The following is a 21,497-nucleotide window of genomic DNA, read 5'->3' as shown; positions in this document are numbered from 1 at the left end:
ATTTTTAAATAATGAATTATTTAATACTTTTACAACTTAATATCACATGATATAAATAACTATTAATAAATAAAAGTTAATTACAACTTTATAATCTAAATATTTTAGTTAAAAACTAATAATGTTAATAGTTTTAAGTAATATTTAATATTTAACTCAACCTAAGATAATTTTTTATTATATATTTTTTAATTTATTTATTTAATATTAAAAAGTTAGACTTGTCTTTTTAAAATATTTTAGATTTGAAAAAATATTGATTATAAACATTTATGATAATAAATGTTTATATTTGTTATCTTCAACTGTTTTTGCTTTTGACCAAATTAACTTAATTTTTTGTTTATACATTTTCAAAAAGTATAAACAAATGACACAAAAAGTAAAATAAATATTTATTTTTAAAGAAATAATCTAAAAATTTAAACAAACGGGTTTAAAATCCACAAAGTAATTTTTTATCGGTTCCGCTACGTTACCAACAGCATATCTGTCAACTTCTGCCAACTCTTATTTATAATTGTATTTTATGAAAGTGTGTTTGTGGATGTGTCTAATAAAAATGTCTTTTTTATAACAGTGTTTAATAGAAGTGTCTTTATAGATATATTTTTTAGATGTGTCTGTTTATATATGTATTTAAAATATATTAATTATTAGACACATCTACGAACACACTTTCAAAAAACACAAATATAAATAAGAATTAGCAGAAATTAGGATAATATATTGGTACCCTATACTTTTCCATTTTTTATTGGAAAAAAACGTATAATGGCCACATATATTCAGTTTAAAGTGTATCTCAATGATATGACTATTCCACGAATCGGTGCATTTTGTTGTGAAATAAAAGATATATATATATATAATTAAAATGTATAAATAGAAGACTCTAGTATTAAAATAATTAGCTTAATAATATTTATATATATATAATAATATTATATGTTGTATTGTGTATATATATACAAAGATAAGAAAAAGTATTAAAAATAAAGAGAGAGAGAAACGCATATGTTTATTGTTACTATCTCAATATAATAAAGATGATTAATATTGCTATTAATATTATATGTAAAGAGTAATAGAAAAGAGAATTTAGAATACTAATAAAATAAAAGAAGAGAAAGAATTGTAGTAGAAATATAAAGAGAAGAGTATTTGATTGTAACATAAAGAGAGAAGTGATTTTATTATTACTTGCTTGTGTTTCTCTCGGAGGCAAAAGCCTCTATTTATAGACATATTGGGAGCTTAATTTCAACATGCATTTAATGTCATTCCTTCTTTGAAAAAGTGAGTTTTACATGGGAATGGGCATCCACGTTGTTTGTTCTTATCACAACACATTTGATTTTGTTATGAAAAAATTATAAAATTTATAATATTGAAATCAGATCATCCAATTTTATTTTTTTAAAAATAAAAAAATTAAAGTATTAAAATCAGACCTATCAATTTGTGTAGTGTCCAAAAAAAAATTTGAATGCACTAAAATTAGAGGTCCGATTTCATACATTTCTTTGTCCTTTAAATCTGACCATCCGATTTACTTAATAACAATTAAAAAAATTAATATCATGTTAAAAAAAAACCAAGCATTCCAATAACAATGAGTAGCGCTCTATTTTCATCAATATATATATATATATATATATATATATATATATATATATATATATATATATAAATAAAAGAAGCCTTAAAAAAGAACATCTTATCAAACGGGTAAAGAAAAACCTATAGCTATAAGCTCATGGGATAATTTATGTTGATATTTGTGGCTCAATCAAGTAAACATAATATAAAATTAATCCCAAATTGTAGGAGGGAAAGAAGTGCTGTAAGCAAATCATTCATTGAATCAATGCAAGCCGTCATATATACTAGACCTTGACTTTCTTCGTGTACTATGAATCACAGCGGTCGACTAAAGTCATGCAAACGTGTGTGAAACTGAAATGGTAACAATAGTTGGCACTAATTTAATCAAATTCTTTCTTATCCTTATCTATTAATAACTTCGTGAATGAAATAAAATCAAAATGAAATAAAGAAAAAAAAATCCTCTTTTGTTTTAAGATGACACTGTTTTTTGTTAATTTTAGTATTTTAACTATTGATAAAAAAGATAAGCAAAATATAAAATCCCAATAAACATGAATTTATTCTTAATCCAAATAAATAATATAAAACATTTTATTCCATCATCCAATTACATCTTTTTTTTAGATAATTATTTACGTTATCAATATAAAAAATAATTTTTTATACTAATATAATATTACGTAATTAAATTCATGTATAAAATTGCATTACATGGATACAAAATCAAATCTCATTTAAATTTGATAAGAATGAATAATTAGATGGATATTCTATTGAGAATATCACACAGTTACAATTTTTTTCAAGTCTATCCTAACATTCTGCCAATAGTTTTATCCTTAAAATAATTTACCCTTATCAAAAAGGAAGAAAATAAAACGAGTAGACGACAAAGCTACAGCAATGGCCCACACCCTACACATCTGAAGCACACATAAATTCAATTAGCATGTGTTGAAGTTTGAATAAATTCAATGCAAGACCTCAAAACTCAGCTACCTATTCCTATTTTCTAGATTACAACACAACAGATTTCACCTTAAACAATGGAGACATCCAACATAAAATCATAAAATATATTCCGAAAACCAAAAGGCATCTTGCTTCTTCTACTTTCTGCAATGGGAATGATGCCTCAGAGATGTCACTGCCTGAAGTGCTGAATTTTATGGTTTTCCCTCTGTCCCTTTTTTATTTCAGAAGACAAAGTCTCTGCGAGTTAAAACAACATTTCGTATGTAATGGTAACAATTTGGCAATTTTCATGGCAAAACAACTGCTTAATATAATAATGGAGTGTCAACTTATAATTAATTTTCTGTCACCAAGAAAAATTATAAAGAAAAATACTTTAAAGAAAATCTCATAACCAATTCATTTTCTAGAAGCATAAAGATTTTTTAATTTCTGATCACTCTATCATGGTAGACACTCCCAAATTCTCTTTATTGACATGAAAATAACTGTTTCCAAAGTCAATCTCTTAATATAATCAGATGGTAAGCAAGCATGTTAATGACACTATCATACCAACATATGATTTCGCACATAAAAAGCTAAAATGGAAAACTAACTTCATGCCAAAAAAACAGGCCATATTTACCTTACATAATTTTCTACAATGAAGTCCTAGGCTTTTATATGCACTAAAATATTTGCTTTAATATAAGTTATTCCTTTATGATCATTTTGCAAGAGATTAATTGCAGCTTTCAGGACGAGTTCTTAGCCATAAGAATCACCTTAACAATCCAATGTGCTTTTCTTTTTTAAATGAACAATCCGATTTCTTAGTTATCTCTCAAGCAAAACTAAGAAGAAAAATAGACATAAAAGCCGTAGGTAGCTTGAAATGATGGTTTTTAAGAGTGGAAATTAGAACAGGACACAACCTCTTTCAATAAGAAACTAATTCAGTCTAATTGATATCACTGTAAAAAACCTTTATCTTATGTGGCTCAAGTACAAGAGAAAATAAGAAAGACTAGGGAAAACTACTTAACCTTTTCACTAAGACTATTTATGATCTCTTTATCCAAGGTATCAAGAGTAAACCACCATTTCGACACTTGAAATATTTTTGACACCATCATTTGATTAAATTTGTCAAACATTTTTTATCTTTCCAGGACTATTTTGTTGGAACTATAACCTTTCAAGTGACAAAATGCTGATTTACCTGAATATCAATTTCTTATCTTTTACCTTCATGTTTTTTTTTTTTATTCCAGAAGGGAAGGGAAGAAAAAGTTTTGAATTAGAAAATGGATTAAGCTTTATATTTTAAGGCCTTCCCTTCTATCACTTTCCCTCCAAAACGTAGCTAGTACAAGATGAGTATCATAGGGGCTACTAAACAGTTAACTTGCAATGAATGTTTCCTGTATGATATAGGGTTCCATCCCCATCAGGAACTCCATAATCACAAGCCAGATCACCCAAAATATAGCAGTAAATGGGTAATAGCATACACATACCAGTAACAAACATCATGCATAACCTCTTTGAGCAGCTAAAATTATTGGTCCTCAGTATCAATGACCAATTTTTTGAAAGTGAACACTGTCATGCCATCCATTTTAATAGCAACACAACGGCTTGGAGCTGCAAGAATATATAAGCATTAATTCCCTTTTTAACAAGAAATCATCAACAGAATATCCAGAAAGTAGCAATATAATACTCACCCCTATTGTGTTAAAGATGAGGTAAAGGCTTAAATGTACTAAGTAGCGAAGCTTCAGACCATCAAGAAAGCCCTCCAAAGAAAAAGCAGCCCTTGCTATTCCAATATACTCCTCAAGTTCAAGGCGATATGTAAAGATTTGTTTCCAGGAATCACCAATAATCCTTGCAAGAACAGTGACCATCCTTAAAATGGTGAAATCTATTAGCATCCCTCAAAATAATTTCTCTTCCAGTGACTTTAGCAATCAATTTGATTGCAGAATGGCAATCGCCACAAACCCGCAAATTTTTTATGACTCTAATTGGCATCCCATTAGGCACTTTTAGGAGACCATATGCTACAGCTAGTTTTTCACTATGATAACCCAAGCTATGTGTCTTCTCTTCCTCATCCACATCATGTAGCACAAAGCTACCATCCGGACAGTACCCGGCTTCCCTTAACAATCCACCTAACTTCTCCAACATTTTCATAATAACTGGCTGCTCGGGGTGGCCCTTGCTGTCTCCTCCTGTGAACATATGTACCTTCTTCTCCACCTCAATCCAACTGCAGCCAGGCAATTTGATAACACTCCTGGCTTTTATTTTTCCCCTAAGGACTTCAACATCCCTCCATCTTCCTTTGGTGGCATACATATGCGAGAGCAGGACATAAGGCCCAGCATTTTTGGGCTCTAGCTGAGCAAGCTTCTCCACTGCAACTTCACCCAAATCCAGCTTCATGTAGGTTCTGCATGCACCTAACAGTGAACCCCAAACAATAGCATCTGGTTCCATTGGCATCTTTTCTATTAGTTTCATTGCTTCATTTACCTTGCCTGCTCGACCCAGCAAATCAACCATGCAAGCATAGTGTTCGATTCCTGGTTCCACTTGATATTTATATTTCATTGACTCAAAAAATTCAATCCCTTGATCCACCATGCCACTGTAGCTACAAGCTGTAAGAACTCCAACAAAGGTAACATCATCTGGTGGAACTCCCAAGAAGCACATGTCACGGAAGACATCTAAAGCTTCCTCTGCCAAACCATGCTGGGAATAACCTGTGATCATAGAATTCCACATAACTACATCTTTCAAAGGAAATCTGTCAAAAATCTGTTTTCCTTTCACAAGATCACCACACTTAACATACATTGTGATCAACACTGAGGCAACATACAAATCTTGATCAAACTTGGATCTCACCAACTGGGCATGGACCTGTCTCCCATGATCAAGACTTGCTAGGCTGGTACACACAGAAAGAACACTGATTAATGAGGGAAAATTCAATGCGACACCTTCTCTCTGCATCCTAGCAAACAAATCTAATGCTTCTAACTCATACCCTTTCCTTTCATAAACCTTGATCATGGCACTCCAAGTCCCCTCATCCCTCTCCTTCATTTGCTCAAACACACATCTTGCCTTATCCAGATCCCCATCAAGTCCAAATCCCAAGATCATCTCATTACATGCAACAACAGGCTTCCTCGGCATTGCCTTGAAAATCTCACAAGCCTCCCTCATCCTCCCACTCCTAGTATACCCCATCAGCATTGCCGTCCAAGACACCTCATTCCTCTCGGGCATCACCTCAAACAATTTCCTTGCAACATCCACACGCCCATTTCTCGCATACCCGGCAACCATGCTAGTCCAAGTCACCACATTCCTCTTTGGCATCTCATCAAACAATGCCCTCGCTTCATCCAGACGCCCCTCTTCACAGTATCCACCAACCATAATCGTATATGCCACAACATCCTTAACGGGCATCATATCAAACATGTCACGTGCATCCTCAAAACGCCCACTCTGCAACAACCCACCAAGCATCACAGTCCAAGACACCACATTCTTATCTGGCATCTGCCAAAACAATGCTTCAGCCTCTTCAAGCATACCCATTTGAACATAACCACGGACCATCGAAGTCCACGAAACCACATTCCGGTCTGGCATTGTGTCAAAAATTCTCCTGGATTCAACAATCATCCTGTTCTTTATGAACCCGGAAATTAAGGTGTTAAAGGACACAGTGTTCCGTTGGGGCATTTGGTCGAACAGCTGGAGGGCCAAGTGGGGTTGGCGGGTTTGGAAGTAACCAGATATGAGGGCGTTCCAGGAAGCAGTGGTTCGTTGAGGTTGGGGAATTTGGTCGAACACCTTGTGGGCGTGGGAGATTTGACCGGTACGTGCGAAGTGGGAGATGAGGTTGGTGGTGGCGGTGCAGTGTGTTCTAACGAGTTGCATGATAATGGTGGTGAAGAAGAAGCGTCGTCGACAACGTGAGGTTGCATGGCGAAGAGTATGAGTCAACATAACTTCATCCAAATTTGTTGTCAAATTTATTTATGATCGCTATGCTTGTGAAGACCTTATTCTTATTGTCAAGGTTGCGAGAATCGAGGGAGGAAGGAAGGTGCCAGCGAGGCGAATACTCCACAGCCGAGCAGAGAGAGACGTCGCAGTGAGAGAGAGACAGAGTGAGCTCGAAGAGGGACGGTGAGGAGAAGTGAGCAGACCTTCCACGGGCGACGACGGCACCCAAGGCTTATCCCCGCCGGCGGTGACAGCACCCTCTACCGGAGGAGAAGAGTTCGGCAATGGCCTTCGGCGATGGTAGGGGCTGTGAGTTTTGAACTTTTGATGATGATGAGTGGGTTTAGAGTTAGAGGAAGGGGAGCAGCCGACCAGGGGAGCGTGTTTTGTTTTTTACTTTTTTGTTAAAAGTTTTTTTTTCTTTAATTTAGTAAAAATTTTAAAAATACACCTCAATTTTATTTTATTTTAATTTTATTGAAAAATTTTTTTATCTTGTTAAATATGTTTCTAGCAATTTATTTTTCAAAAAAATTAGGATTAATTTAATAATAATTTTATAATAATAATCTTTAATACAAGTAAATTAAACATAATTTTTATGTATTTTTATTGTATGAGTTTAAATTTTTTAAAAATTTAGCTGTTGAGAATATATTTAATGTAAATCGAAAATTTTTTAGACGAAAATGAAACAAACTAAAAATTTGAAATATTTTTAAAATTTTTGCTAAATTTTAAGAGTAAAAAATAAAATTTAATTTTGATGACCATCATTCTTTTACATAATTATTCACGCGATAAACATAAAAAAAATTATATAAATACACATGTAAACGATTTTATACGGACATTATAATTAAATTCTAAACAATCTACATTTTTTTATTAGAAATTTAAAATACAAAAAATCTTTAAAGAACAATCTGCCGATTCAATTGGTTTATCAATTAATTATCAGTTCGATCAGTTTTTTTTATTAGTTTTTACTAGATAATTTTATGCTCTAATTAAACCGATCAATTTTATTAAGTTTTTAGAGTCATACCTTTTTAAAAAAAAAAAAAAAAAAATAGGGAGAGTTAAACTCGCGAAAGACTGCAAATTCAATCATACCTTATTTTATTCAAATTTTGTTTTGGTCATTAGGTATGTGAAATGAATTATAGAATTTTTCAATAACTATTGCAAATTATATATGTAAATTTTGTACACCAAAAAATGAAAAAAATAGGGTTTTAATAGTTAAATATGCATAAGATCATTACAGTAATTTTAAACGAGACTTTTTGTCTACCTTAAATCACCTAGTTAAAATAGAAAAAATAGAGATTTTATATGAAATTCAAAAGATAAATTAAACAGATATAGAATATTAGAATTTAAATTCTTGATATGAACTAACATGCTCCATCATATATCTTTGAAAAAAAATTTAAACGGCACCTGATAATTATTTTAAAAGACAACGAGATTCTCAATAAAAAAAATATTTTTTTTGATTTTTTATTTTTATTTTTATGAGATTGATTGGTCCTTCTATCAATATTTTTTCTGTATATTAAATTATTAATGGGATCATGTCCTGGATGACCGGACTTCGTAAGATCCACTAAAACTAAAATAAGTGAAGTGGTCTAATACGGATTCCGTCTTATCGATTTCACTTAACTTAATGGGTGGGACAAGCTCTTTTATTCTGGTTCATGGTTTCTCTTGGCTCTATGGTTCATCCGGGGAGGGATCGAGCTTCAAGAAATAGTGAATGGTCTTATCAATACAGAAATGTATAACTCCCCAGGAATCTCAATTGCGCTTATATTCATCACTCTAGGAATTGGGTTCAAGCTTTCCCCAGTCCCTTCTCATCAATGGACTCCTGACAGAATAAACTTACATAGCATGTTAAATTGTTGATGTATTCATTAAGAATCAATTAGGATTGACAAATTCTTTTTTGTTGGGAGTATTGTTATATTTTTTTTCTTTATGATTGAAAATTTAAAACAACCAAGCAAAAAAGAAAAACAAATTCCTAAGGGACTAAGAAGGCGGCAATCCTTCTTAATACTCATCTTAAACTCTTTCTAAAGCACTACATGCTGCGAATGCGATCTCAACGCCGTCTTTATCATGGTGTCCGTCACTGTGTTTGCATCTCGCAGGATCAAGTGAAAATCAACGCGCCACTTCCAAATCTTTTAAGGATAATTATCAAGGCTGTTTAGTTTTTTATTTTTTTTATTATCTTTTTCAAATACATTAGCTAAATTTACTGTGTAAAACTAAGAAATATTAGTGATTTTAAATTATTTTTATTTATAATAATTAAATAAAGGATATATTAGTGATTAAAGTGTCACATAAGTATATTTTGAAAAGAAATCATTGATAGAAAAGCTAACTATTAAAGACCAAAAAGGGTAATTTTTTTATTGGAGGCCTCGTAATCCTTCGAAAAAATTATGAGTCGAGATGGGTATTCACTCTATATCTTTTTATATAATTAGAGAATTTACTATGAGAAATTGTGAAATTATACTAAATTAACTATATAAATATTGTTCTTTGTAATATTATAAATGTGACTATATAGTAGACAGTTGCTATTTCATATTGTTCTTACAAAAGTAAATTTAGTATTGACATCACAATTTTATAAAAAAGATTTGAAAAAATAAATATCATTAGTTCATATAACACTATTTGATCTATCTTTTTTTATTATAATAGATGTTAAACTTGTGATTACATAAAAGAATTTTGCTAAAGACACTTTTTAAAAATAAAAAAGTGAAAGGGCTTTACTAAATTGATAAAAAAAAATTTCAATGGTTAAGATGCGCATAAATTTACTTTTTTCTGTTTTCCTATGAAATTTATCTATTTTGAATTGTTAACAAGTTTAATTATAATACTGGTTAACTAAACCTAATCATTAATTAGGTCTAAATATATTAACTTCCAACAAATAGAAAAAATGTAAGAATAGTATTATTTTTTTGAATTCCATTTTCCACCAATGGTATTTGATTACATGTGTATACTGTATATAGTGTAGAATGTACAAACTCCCCCATGAGGAGTTCAGAAAATAGCTACATTATACATCCCTACTAAACTTCCTACCTCCTACCATCATCACATATATAACAATGTTAGCATTAAAAATGATGCTCAATTACCATAGTTACAATTTTTTTTTGTAAAGTGTGTGTAGGGCTATCTACAATATTATGACACCACTCGAAAAATGTTATTTGTACACAGAAGATCGAGTCGACTCATATCTCATCTACCATCTATTGAAAGAAAAACAGATGGGAATGAGATCTGAGTTGACAATGTACACACGACACCCTTGCATCACCGGGGAACAATGGTGGGAACCACACCACTGACAAGGTCACTTCCTGAAACATAAGAAGACGTGTGTTGTTCCTCCCTAGTTACATTTGATGCTGATGATGAAGATTGTGCCATTTTGCCAGAACTATCAGAGGTTATATCAGAGATTGAGAAACTTGTCTCAGTCTCTGGCAGCATTCCAATGATGTCTTCAAGTTCCCTAACAACGTCCAACATTGATGGCCTTTGCTCTGGATTGTCTTGGCAGCAACTCAGGGCAAGACTTAGGAACTTGTCTATACAATCTGATGGATAGAACCCTCCCATGTTGCTGTCTATGATGGAATCTATTGTGTCAGATTGGCGAGCCACATTAACCTGTCAACATAATGTTTCGTATTATTTTTGCGAAGGTGGAGACCTGATGCAATTGTCTTCATATGAAGTTGATAGTCGAGAATCTCGAATTTTTGAGAAATATTTCTTGAACTGAGCAAACATACTACTTATCCATTAAGATCGTTATGTTCAAATAATATTAATCTTCAAATATATCAAAGTAGTATTATGCTTCTGGATTCATAATGTAAAAAAGTGACTTAATTTTAGCAATGCTTTTTAAGGGTTGCAAAAATTGTTAATTGAAGAATTACCTCGCGGGCAATGTTTTTCCCGTGTGATATTGGTTTCATGCCGGTTATAAGTTCGAGGAACACTATCCCAAGGCTATAGACATCACATTTATCAGTCAACTTATGTGTCAACAAGTATTCTGGGTCCAGATAACCCTGCAGCCAAGTATAAAGGTCAGAGATTCGATTGCTTTCAAGAGTGCTAGAAATTTCATGTCATGGAAGAATAATTCACTAATGTATAATCTTTTTTGTTCTCATATATTGAGTCAACACACGCTGTTTCGCTATCAGATGTGATATGAAATCTATCCAATTGAAGAGGAGAGCTGTCAGATTGGTTGGAGCATGAGATTATTATCACAAGTATGTTTAAGCTCCATGATAGAGATATTGTATTAGTTACTAGTTAGTGATTAGTTGAGATCCTTGGTCACTAATTAGAATAGATGTGATTAGGTATTAGTTAATTATTCTACTATTTTATAAGCTATAGTACTGTAAAGATGAAAACATCAAGTCAACTAGTGTAGCTTTAATACGAAATTTTAGATTAACCAACTATTACTTGATCACATGTATTCTAACTAATTACAATACTATCTAAGCTAATCACTAAGGCAAGCATATCTATCACTATCAATGTGTCGAAACCCTCTTTCTCTTCATACTTCCTATGTTTCCCTACACTTATTTACTTGGTCTTAAGATGATTTGTAAGCATTGCAAATAAAGCCTTATGGTTTTTGCAACTACAAAAAATTGGAAATTTGAAATTGTCAAACGTACCGGTGTACCCTTCACAACGGTTGACACATATCTAGGGACGGTTCCTTCTTCCTCAAGGAATGGCGCAAGCCGCGACAGTCCAAAATCGGCCACTTTAGCAGTGAACTTAGAGTCCAAAAGTATGTTGCTTGCTTTGATATCTCTGTGGAATATGGGAGGGTTGGCCTCTGTATGCAGATAAAGTATCCCTTTAGCTGCACCCATCGCAATTCTCAGCCTCATAACAAAACTCAGGCATCCCCTCCTCTTTTTGCCTGTTACATCATTGCATTGTTCATTAACATAGATCACATCTTACATATATGGAGAAGAAGAAAGGTTAAATTCGACAATTTCTTACCAGAGATCCAGTCCCTTAGGGTGCCATTGGGCATGAATTCATAAACCAGCATCTGAACAAACAGAACAAATAAACATGAGAATAATATTATACTTTGGTAATGTTCACTCTGTAGATTTATGCAGATCAAACTCTTCATTAAACTAGTTTAAGGAAGCCAAGTGCAGCCATAATATACCTGCTCCCCTTCTTCATTACAATATCCGATCAGTTGGACAAGATTTCGATGATGTATCCTTGATAATAGCTCTATCTCAGTCAAAAACTCCTTCTGACCTTGTAAGGAACCTTCTTCGGCTCGCTTTATGGCTACAAATGTTTCATCAGATAAAATGCCCTTGTATACATTCCCATAACCTCCTTCGCCAACTTTAGTCGAGATGTCAAATTTGTCGGTAGCATGAGACAACTCTTTGAAAGTAAATGCTTTGACACCATCTATTTTGATGGATACATTTGTGGCTGCAAAACCGAAAGAGAAAGAAGTATTTGAATATCTTTTTTCAGAGATAAATATAACACTATATCAGCAGAAACACTTAGAATACTTACACACTCGCTTCCTCGAAAGCTTGCTCTGGTATTGGATATGTTTTCTAGTGATCAGGATATAGATCAATGCAGATATTGCCAAAACACAAGCAACACCTGCTACAATAGCAGCAACTAATACACCAGTTTTAGTTTTACTCCTCCCTGATTCAGAGCCACCCGTAACTATAGAAGAAAAATGGAAGTTAAGAGAAACTCAACAAAGTTATGCAATTCTTAATAGCTAAGGTCCATCAAGAGACTCACAATTCGCATAAGGTCCATCAAGAGTTAAGTTCATGAGTTCATATGGTCCGAAAAAATCAGTTCGAGGAAATTTCCATGATGTGAATATGCCTGTAATGCGACGGACCTCACTCTCATTGAACACATGGGAACCATTTTGTTTGTATGAAGGAAAGATTTTCAAGTACATTCTAAGACGAGGTCCCTCTTCCCAAGCATAAGAATCAATTGATAACTGATAGAGGTCTAAGTCTAAGGAATCAGTTATATATGACTCAAAAGAAGTAATATAGGGAGGAAAGTAAGAAAAGCTTGGACTTTTCAATCTGTATCCAATTTTCAAAGGTGCTGCACAAAAGCAAGGAAGTGGGGAAGACGGGACGTATTGGAAGAAACTATCTGATGGACAGGCTTGAGGTGGACATTTGAGTTTTGATTGCAAGGCTATGGTTGCTACTTTTCCTTCACTTCCACAATATTGAACAATATTATGAATGTTAGAATTCTTGCAGATAGGATTGCCGGAAAGCCTTCAAAGGAAAAAAGAAAGTAGTTATAAGAAATTTATGATCAAAACATAATGGTGCTAACATGAATTAAACAACAGAAGGAGAATTCAGTTATTGATTATTGGAACATATTCTATGATAATACCTCAAGGTAACGTTTGCCGGGGTAGTTGAATTTCCAAGAATGTCTGAAAGGGAGTTGTTACTGAGATCACTGCATAGATAAGGCAAATATAATGGCACCACTTAGGAAACTAGACAAAAGAAATTCATTCCATCATCTTAATAAATTCTTTGTCAAAACAGATCAGTTTGAAATAGAGAATCAATGTTGTTATAGATTGAAGTGGAGCAGATACATTTTAAGTTTAGCACTTGCAGTTAAGGAGATGTTCTGCCATATTCCAGCAGGGATGGATCCAGACAACATATTGTTCTGAAGTGACCTGTGATAAACCACAGAAGCGAAACATCAAACTAATCTGCAAAGAATTGCATTTGTACAAGTGTCTCACTAGAGTCTATATCGCAACTCGCTTCTCCTAAACAGTTTTTATTCAAGAAATCCAAGATGGTGTTATATAATAATCACATATAATAGGTTGATGAGTATCTTCTTACAGTTCCTGAAGAAGAGGCAGGTTTGAGAAGTTTCGAGGAATAGATCCATTGAGATTGTTATTGGCCAGATTGCTGCAACAGCAAGAGCATTACTACATCAGACTCATGTTGATCATGGCTAGCATGAAAATAAACGAACATTGTTATATATACAAAATATATAAATAAAATTGGCTATTTACATACATGGTTGTCATATTGTCTGAAAGTTTATTTGTTGGCGAGTGTCCTGTAAGATGATTCCAGCTAAGATCTCTACAACATGAACCAACAACCACAAATTAGAGGGTAGCCATAAAAAGGAGAAGAAAATTATTTCAATGTCACTAGTCACAATGCAAAATCACCAGAGATAGCTAAACATACAAATAGCTAAGATTTGCTATTGGGCTGAAATCAGGAACAGTTCCTTGTAGATTGCAGTTTCTCAGACTCCTGCCAAGCCAAAGAGTAAACATTAGCCCCGAAAAATAAATAAATAAAAATAAAAATTGTTCTTATGTTCTTGAATGCTAAGCTTGTGACTTAATATCCTGCTTGAGCTTGAGCTAGGAGCCCAAAGCATGTGATTTTTTACATACTTGATACTTCCAAGTTCCAAAACTTCACATGAAAGCTCTTTGGCGATTAAGCATAAAGATTCAAAAACTCCCCATCTTTTACCACAAATTATATTTAAGAATGATACTATCAAAGGTAGGATATCAGACATTCGGATTGCATGGTTAAAATAATACTTACAGTTTTACAAGCCTGGATAAGTTTGCATAGGTAGAAGGAATTCCATTCCCACTGAAATTATTGTTATCAAGTTGGCTGCAAGGGAAATCAAATAGATGCATATTAACTTCTATAATACACAAAGATGAAAAAGTTGATAACTGCTTCAAATAAAAAAGAAAATATATGGAAGTAGGACATACAGTATTCGCAACCCTTGGAGCATGGAGTATTCTGGTGGAAGATAACCAGATAAGTTGTTGTTATCCACAAGCCTTTAAAAGTCATTTCAACAAAACAGGCACAGTTAAAACTTGAAAACAATTAATCAGTCCAGAAGGCATCTCAGGAAGCAAAATAAAGAGCTTAAATACTCACAAGTGGATAAGATTAGGCAGCTTCGAAAGTTCGGGTGGAAGTTGACCACTAAATGAGTTGTTGTTCATGTGGCTGCAGGGAATATGCAAACAAATCAGATAAGGTGATAAATAAGAAATCCAGCTTCAAGTTCAGTTGGTTGTGCATATGGGCCATCAGGATTCACTCACAGGTGTTTAACATTGGTCATGTTGGCAAATGACACTGGGATTGGACCCGACAATTGGTTTTCGTCGACTTGGAATCTGTTTAATTTTGTTAGGTTGCCGAGCTCATCCGGTAAGCTACCGGATAAATTATTTCCATTCAGAAGCCTGAAAGTACAAAGCATCATATATATATATATATATATATAATTTCACCCAACTCCATAAACCTTGCTTCTAAACTCAGCCAACTAGATTACGCCATACATGTCTATTTATAACGACATCAGGACCAGCAGAAGTCCAAATTTAATTCTGGTTATACACATAGGCAATCATGATTGATCTTTTGAAACAAATCTCAGACAATATCAACAAGGATGACAGATAGAACAACACCTTTGAAAAAAGAGAACTTGATGAGGATCAATTATAATAATTTCATCTTCTTTGGTATAGGTTCTTACAAGAGTTTCAGTGTTGCAATATTCCCAATCTCCTTTGGTATTGTGCCTGTCAGCTTATTCCACATGAAATCCCTTCAATTCAAGCACAAAATAATAACAGATATTAGCATGACATAACATAACATATTACTAGAAAGCCCCTCTAAAGCTTTTGCTTTCTTTTGTTTTCCAGAGAATTAATTCATAAAATTTCACAACTCACAGGATCTCCAGCTGAGACAGCTGACCAAGTTCAGGTGCTAGAGTTCCCGAAAGATTCGCAGTCATCAAGTACCTTTCAGTACAATTGTCATAAGAGAATACTAATTACAATTTATAAATCCCTGGAATATTAATTCTGTGCCATATAAAACAAGACAACTTTGGAGAAAGAAAAAGTAGAAGGATAGAGAGGCCATACAACTCCTGGACATGGAAGTAACCGTCATCCCCAACCTTATCGAAACACCAAACTCCAGTCCAGTTTGATCTACAGGGGTCACCCTTATTCCAGCTCTTTAGTTTGTTCATGGGATCAATCAAACTTTTCTTTATCCCTTTCAGTGCATTTACTACAAATAGAAGATAGACATAATATTTAAAGGTTTTAAAAACTTCACATGACAAGTCAAATTGATATTAATTATATGCATGTAGCACACTTTCCAAAATCTTAAATCAATTAGACTTTGAATGCATTTTTTTCTCCTTCTACAAACTCACCTTCTGAAGGATCTGTTGGCTGTGATGCTGCTATGGAGATGAATAAACAGAACAAAACAGCCAAGGCATATCCATGTGTTCTTCTCAGAGCCGGCATCACAGTATCCTACAAAGAAATCAAATGGAAAAAAGGATAACATATCACCATATATTCAGACAATTCAGCAAACACATTATAGGCATAAAATGAAACTTCTTGCAAATAAAGTTAAAACCAACAAAAACATGAAAATAACTATAATGTCCCTTTTGATCTTGTCATTTTCCAGTGCAAAATCAACCAAATCACAAAAGTAAGAACAACCAAGATGAAAACAAGACAGATACAATAATAGCTTGTGTTGATTCTTCCTATGGTTGGAAAACTTAGAACAGACGTTCTAAGGTGGCAAAGCTTATATTCACCTAACTTTCTCAGATAACTCAAAACAGCAATCTACTCAAATATGAAAAATAAAAAAAATCATATCAATTATCAAATGAGTTAGTAAATTAAATTCCATACATACCCCAAAAGAGAGAGAGCTAGATAGAAAGAAATTCTTAGTTGAGAAGTTGAAGTTGGTATGATTGAAATAATAATGACTGAGATTGAAATGAACAGTAGTGAAAGAAATCCCTTGAAATCAATCAAGCAAAGATCCAAAGTCAAAACTCAGAAAGAAAAAAAAGAATTCTCCGTGGGGAACTTGTTATCATCTTAATATAAATCATTTAAGTCCTTATTCTTCATCATCACCACTGATATCATATGATAATAATAATGATGTTAATGAATGAATATTCTAAAATTGCTTAGACATTATTATTATTTTAGTTTAACTAGTAATATAAATTAATTATATTTATTAAATTGAGAAAAATCTTTCTCTGAAATGGAACTGTCATCATGGTTGGCTCATCCACTTTCTCAATAGTCAAAAGCTCACCAAATCTGAACACGCTAATATTATAATATTATTTTTATTTTAATTTTTATTATATATTAATAGAATAGAATATAATAAAGAGCAAAATGTGTGCACCAACTTTCTCATTTCAATGTAAGACACCAGCCACCATTCTTTTTCAATCAATGCATGCACCGCCACCCACACACGTAAAAGCAAAGTTATTAGTAGTGTTTGGTAATTTTGTGTATAATCTAATGTTACTTTTCTATATATATATATATATATATATATATATATATTACGCATATGTTTGGTTTGTATTTTTTTTAATATTTTGTACAAAATAATGAAATAAAATATAAAATTATATTATTTTGATTTTGTAAAAATAAAAAGGATTTGAAAACAGAAAATGTTAATTTTTAATGTCTTAAAATCTTAAAATAATTTATCTTCTTAATCTACTAAAACTGAATTTTTTTCAATTAATTAAAGTAAAGTGTCAATAATTCATAAATTTTTTCTCCCAAATAAATTTACTATAATTATATTACAATTAACATTTAATAAATAATGCATGATTATACTAATTTAAGAAAATATATTCAGTATAATTATATCAAATTAATATTCAATACATTATGAAACTAATTATCAATCATCAATATTTTTAATTCTCATTCATTATGTAATAATTTTATTAATGACAAATTGTTACATTAATAGTAACCCATTTATATTATTATTATTATTATTATTATTATTATTAATTAATTAATTAAATGCTAAAATAATTAATGGTGACCTATTTCTAAAACTGATTTTTTTCCCAACTAATAAAGGTTATGTGCATGTCAATTCTTTGTGAAAGCACAATTTTCTCTTCTAAATTTATTTTAGAAAAATATCTTTATCATAATTATATTGCAATTAACATTTAATGAATAATGCATGATTATACTAATTTAGGAAAATAATTTTATTATAATTATATAAAATTAATATTTAATGCATTATCAACTAATAAAAGTGAGGTGTCAATTCTTCATGAATTCATTTTTTCTCCAAACTGAAAGTACTATTCTCTCTTCAAAATTAATTTAGAAAAAATATCTTTATTATAATTATATTACAATATTATAATTATATTACAATTATCATTTAATGAATAATGCATGATTATACTAATTTAAAAAATATCTTTATTATAATTATATAAAATCAATATTTAAGTATTATTAAACTAATTATCAATCGAATATATTTTTATTCAATTTAATTATATTGATACAATTCTAATTCTCATTCATTATGTAATAATTTTATTAGTGGCAAGTTGTTACGTTAATCATGATCCATTTATAATAATAATAATAATAATAATAATAATAATAATAATAATAATAATAATAATAATAATAATAATAATAGATATTAATAATTAAATACTAAAATAATTGCCAAACATTGTCTTCCTAACTTCAATTAGTTAACAATATTAATTTTAGTTGCTATGTTTTATTTTCTGCATGATTATATTAATTGTCAATAATTTTTTTATAATTATACATCAAATTAGCATTTAATACATAATTATGTTAATTCTCGATAATTTTAATTTTTAATTATTATAATATAATTCTAAATTAATCGTAATTTCCGCCAAATTAATTTTAATATCTACCTTAAAAAATTAAAACAACAATCTATGATTTTAATCATAATAAAAATGTATATGATATGATAATGGTTTATTCAATTACGATAAATATATAATGTATAACGTAAATAATAAAAATTAACTTAATAATAATTAATTTATATAATTATTTTTGTTCTAATAAAGACTATTTTATATAATTTTTTTTGTGATTTGTGAGCCTAGATATGAGAGTAGAATAAAAATGTATTTTTCATTTTTTATCGAAGTTGATCATTTTAAGGTATAATTTATAAAATTTTATATTTTTTTATATACTCATTCTATTATATTATTCTTTTAATAATTTAATGATTGATTGATTGTTCTTATTCCAACTTATTCTTTTCATCTAATATTTTAGTGCGATTGTCTTTTGCCGTAATCATTTACAATGTACCACATCAATCAAATACCATTTCAAGTTGTATTCACTAATTCGGGTTCTAATAATATGGATGTAAGCGTCTAAGGGGCAATAAACTCTATTTTATCGAAGGATGGTTGGATCTACTCACATATTATGACCAGCCTAATGAAATATGGGTAAAGTTAGTTTTTTTGGGAAGAGCTCGATTTTTTATTGAGAAATTGTTTTCATGGAGTTTTATAGGCCAAGTTCAAATTCCATCCCATCTATGCTTTCTACGTCTGTCCAAAAATCTTGGAAGTGGAGCACATAATGAGATTGAATTTCCTCAATTTAAGTTCAATTTTGGTAAATTCGTATCAAACTCGGAGATGCAATTTCAACAATCGATAATATATTCAAATTTTCTTATTTTAAGCTTTTTGTAATTAAAATAATTTTATAACATATTGTGATTTTTTTTCAGAAATTATTGGCCTTCTTTTGCATCAATGCAATGCCATTATATTGAGGAGAATAAAGGTCAGTTTAGTTTCTCAGTGTGATAATTCTATACCTTGCCGTATTGCATGAATAGCGGATGATGAAACTTATTTAACAAAGCATGAATTCTAAATGTTCAAACTTATAATGTTGTTTCAGTTGATTATCATTGTTATGAGAATGACTCTAATTTATACGTGTCTAAAGACTAGAATAAATTAAATATTACTTAAATAATTTAGTTAGGATATTGGTATTGATTAAATTAATTTTAGATTAATTTAAATTTAAATTTTTACCTCAATTTATATATTACAACTATTCTTCTTTAATATGTTATTTTTAAATTTTTTTAATATAAAATTTCTTTTGTTTTGATTTTTAAATTATTTTTATTTACTCAATATAATAACTAAAAAAAATTAAATTAAAAAATATAAATAATAAATATTATCCTCAATTACTCAATTATCTATATGCGGAATGTGCGTACAAAATACGCTTTTCTTATCTAATTTCACAGCATGTGCCTAAAGAATTGTTGTACCTACTAATTTAGCTAATAATAAATTAATAATACATAAAATCATATTTTGGAAATTAATAATTTTTATTCAAATAGAAAAACCCTAATAAAATTAACTTGAGAAGAAGACAAGAAGTCTAAGCTGGGAAGAAAAAACATACAGGATGGATAACCATTTCTTATTGCAGCTTTGTGGCAGAGGAGATAATTTATTGTGTCGTAAAAAAATCTAATCAAATTGGCACAAGTTCAATAAAAAACTAATAACGTGTGTATATATTATGTTTTTTTTAGTATATAAATTTTTGTTAAAAATTATAAAAATTTATTAATACAGCATATAAATTTTTATATATAATACATAAATTTTTGTTATAAATATATTTTGTTAATTAAATAAGTCAATATTTTAAATATATAATTTTTCAAAAATTTCTTATTTTGTACCAAGTTTTTTGAGCTAAGTGTGTATTTTATTATTTGTATTTTAATATTTTAGGTATATATATAGTCATTCAGAATTTTTTACACTGTACACCAATTTTTTTATACTATGTATTAAATTTTAATTTATGTTTAATAGTTTATTGAACATATATAAGATAAAAAAAGACGATAATAATAATAAGTTGATGATGAGAGTGGTAATAACAAAAGAGGATAAAAAAATTTAAAAAAAATAAACAAAACTTGATTAAATATAGTTTAAAAATCACTTTGCCTTCTAGTTTTATTTTATCCCATAATTGTAAAAAAAATATTAAAAAATAACAATACAATTTGATAGTGTTTAGCTAAAACGTTCGCAATATTTATTGTATTAATAATAATATAATGGTAGCACACGTAAAAACATGTAGAATGTGTTAGTCACTTACTATTATTGGACTCACTTTTAGTTAGTTAATTAAAATGTTTAGTTACCAACTTGTGCATTAAGGTTCTCAAGACATCTATCTTTCATTATATATTTTAAAAAAATTTTTGGATGTCTTTCTCAAGGCATGTATGGGGTATTGACTAAAATATTAATTAATTAATCAATTAATTAATAATGTTGTATAATAATGTGAGTGAAAGGTTAAATATAATACTATCAAGATTTGACTTTTTAATCCAATCATACATATGCTGCGGCTGTTACTTGTTACAACTTACAACCATCTAAATCTTATTATGATGGTGTGATGATTTTAAATATCTCACTTTGATGATTACTAATATATTAAAATAACCTCATATTATTAATATTTCAAATTAAAGTCCCTAAAATAAAAATATAAAATAAAAGGTAAAGGATTTCTTGTGAGAGAGAAATTATGGGGAGAAAACCGAAATTAGGAACAAATAAAATATTATTAAACAATATAGAATAATATATATAACCAAATCCGGCATGTCTTGATGTATGAATGATCAACCAACTTTTATTAACTTATCCATTGATTTATTTCAAAGAACATCTTTAATACCAGCTACGTGTAG

General features: G+C 30.5%; 2 protein-coding genes across 6 annotated transcripts; both read right to left on the bottom strand.

Annotated features, from left to right (window-relative positions):
* Window positions 1–2,323: 2,323 nt before the first annotated feature.
* Window positions 2,324–7,060, bottom strand: LOC112797255 (pentatricopeptide repeat-containing protein At1g56690, mitochondrial). 4 transcript variants are annotated; one of them, XM_025840098.3, is made up of 4 exons: window positions 5,636–7,060; window positions 4,299–5,536; window positions 4,089–4,215; window positions 2,324–2,823 (listed from the first exon to the last, which is right to left on the bottom strand). In XM_025840098.3, exons 1-2 carry the CDS (start codon window positions 6,610–6,612, stop codon window positions 4,450–4,452), a joined length of 2,064 nt encoding a protein of 687 aa, XP_025695883.1. In that variant the 5' UTR covers window positions 6,613–7,060; the 3' UTR covers window positions 2,324–2,823; window positions 4,089–4,215; window positions 4,299–4,449. The 4 variants fall into 4 exon arrangements, with proteins under 4 accessions (XP_025695883.1, XP_072092055.1, XP_025695881.1 ...); XM_072235954.1 differs by having other exon boundaries at window positions 2,324–2,797; window positions 5,636–6,977; XM_025840096.3 differs by having other exon boundaries at window positions 4,299–7,060.
* Window positions 7,061–9,584: 2,524 nt separating this feature from the next.
* Window positions 9,585–16,960, bottom strand: LOC112797254 (probable LRR receptor-like serine/threonine-protein kinase At1g06840). 2 transcript variants are annotated; one of them, XM_025840094.3, is made up of 21 exons: window positions 16,551–16,960; window positions 16,042–16,147; window positions 15,740–15,890; window positions 15,542–15,613; window positions 15,340–15,411; window positions 14,897–15,040; window positions 14,727–14,798; window positions 14,552–14,623; window positions 14,370–14,444; window positions 13,995–14,063; window positions 13,815–13,883; window positions 13,629–13,700; window positions 13,367–13,453; window positions 13,153–13,221; window positions 12,520–13,028; window positions 12,274–12,438; window positions 11,900–12,183; window positions 11,722–11,773; window positions 11,382–11,635; window positions 10,614–10,748; window positions 9,585–10,338 (listed from the first exon to the last, which is right to left on the bottom strand). In XM_025840094.3, the coding sequence occupies exons 2-21, from the start codon at window positions 16,136–16,138 to the stop codon at window positions 9,979–9,981; spliced, it is 2,880 nt and encodes a 959-aa protein (XP_025695879.1). In that variant the 5' UTR covers window positions 16,139–16,147; window positions 16,551–16,960; the 3' UTR covers window positions 9,585–9,978. The 2 variants fall into 2 exon arrangements, with proteins under 2 accessions (XP_025695879.1, XP_025695880.1); XM_025840095.3 differs by having other exon boundaries at window positions 15,272–15,411; window positions 16,551–16,815.
* Between the last annotated feature and the right edge of the window lie 4,537 nt (window positions 16,961–21,497).

The sequence above is a fragment of the Arachis hypogaea genome, chromosome 4, assembly GCF_003086295.3.
Source record: "Arachis hypogaea cultivar Tifrunner chromosome 4, arahy.Tifrunner.gnm2.J5K5, whole genome shotgun sequence".
NCBI classification, from domain to species: Eukaryota; Viridiplantae; Streptophyta; class Magnoliopsida; order Fabales; family Fabaceae; genus Arachis; species Arachis hypogaea.
The sequence above is the reverse complement of the archived record's forward strand: the minus strand, read 5'-3'. Positions and strand labels throughout refer to the sequence as shown.

What these genes read in the sequence shown, in the direction of transcription:
- LOC112797254 (XM_025840094.3), bottom strand. Translation starts at nt 16,138, where the DNA reads ATGCCGGCTCTGAGAAGAACACATGGATATGCCTTGGCTGTTTTGTTC. An exon ending in GCCAACAGATCCTTCAGAAG is followed by an intron (nt 15,891 to 16,041) that starts GTGAGTTTGTAG and finishes TTCTATTTGTAG; the next exon opens with TAAATGCACTGAAAGGGATA. An exon ending in TGATGGACCTTATGCGAATT is followed by an intron (nt 12,439 to 12,519) that starts GTGAGTCTCTTG and finishes TTTCTTCTATAG; the next exon opens with TTACGGGTGGCTCTGAATCA.
- LOC112797255 (XM_025840096.3), bottom strand. Translation starts at nt 6,612, where the DNA reads ATGTTGACTCATACTCTTCGCCATGCAACCTCACGTTGTCGACGACGC.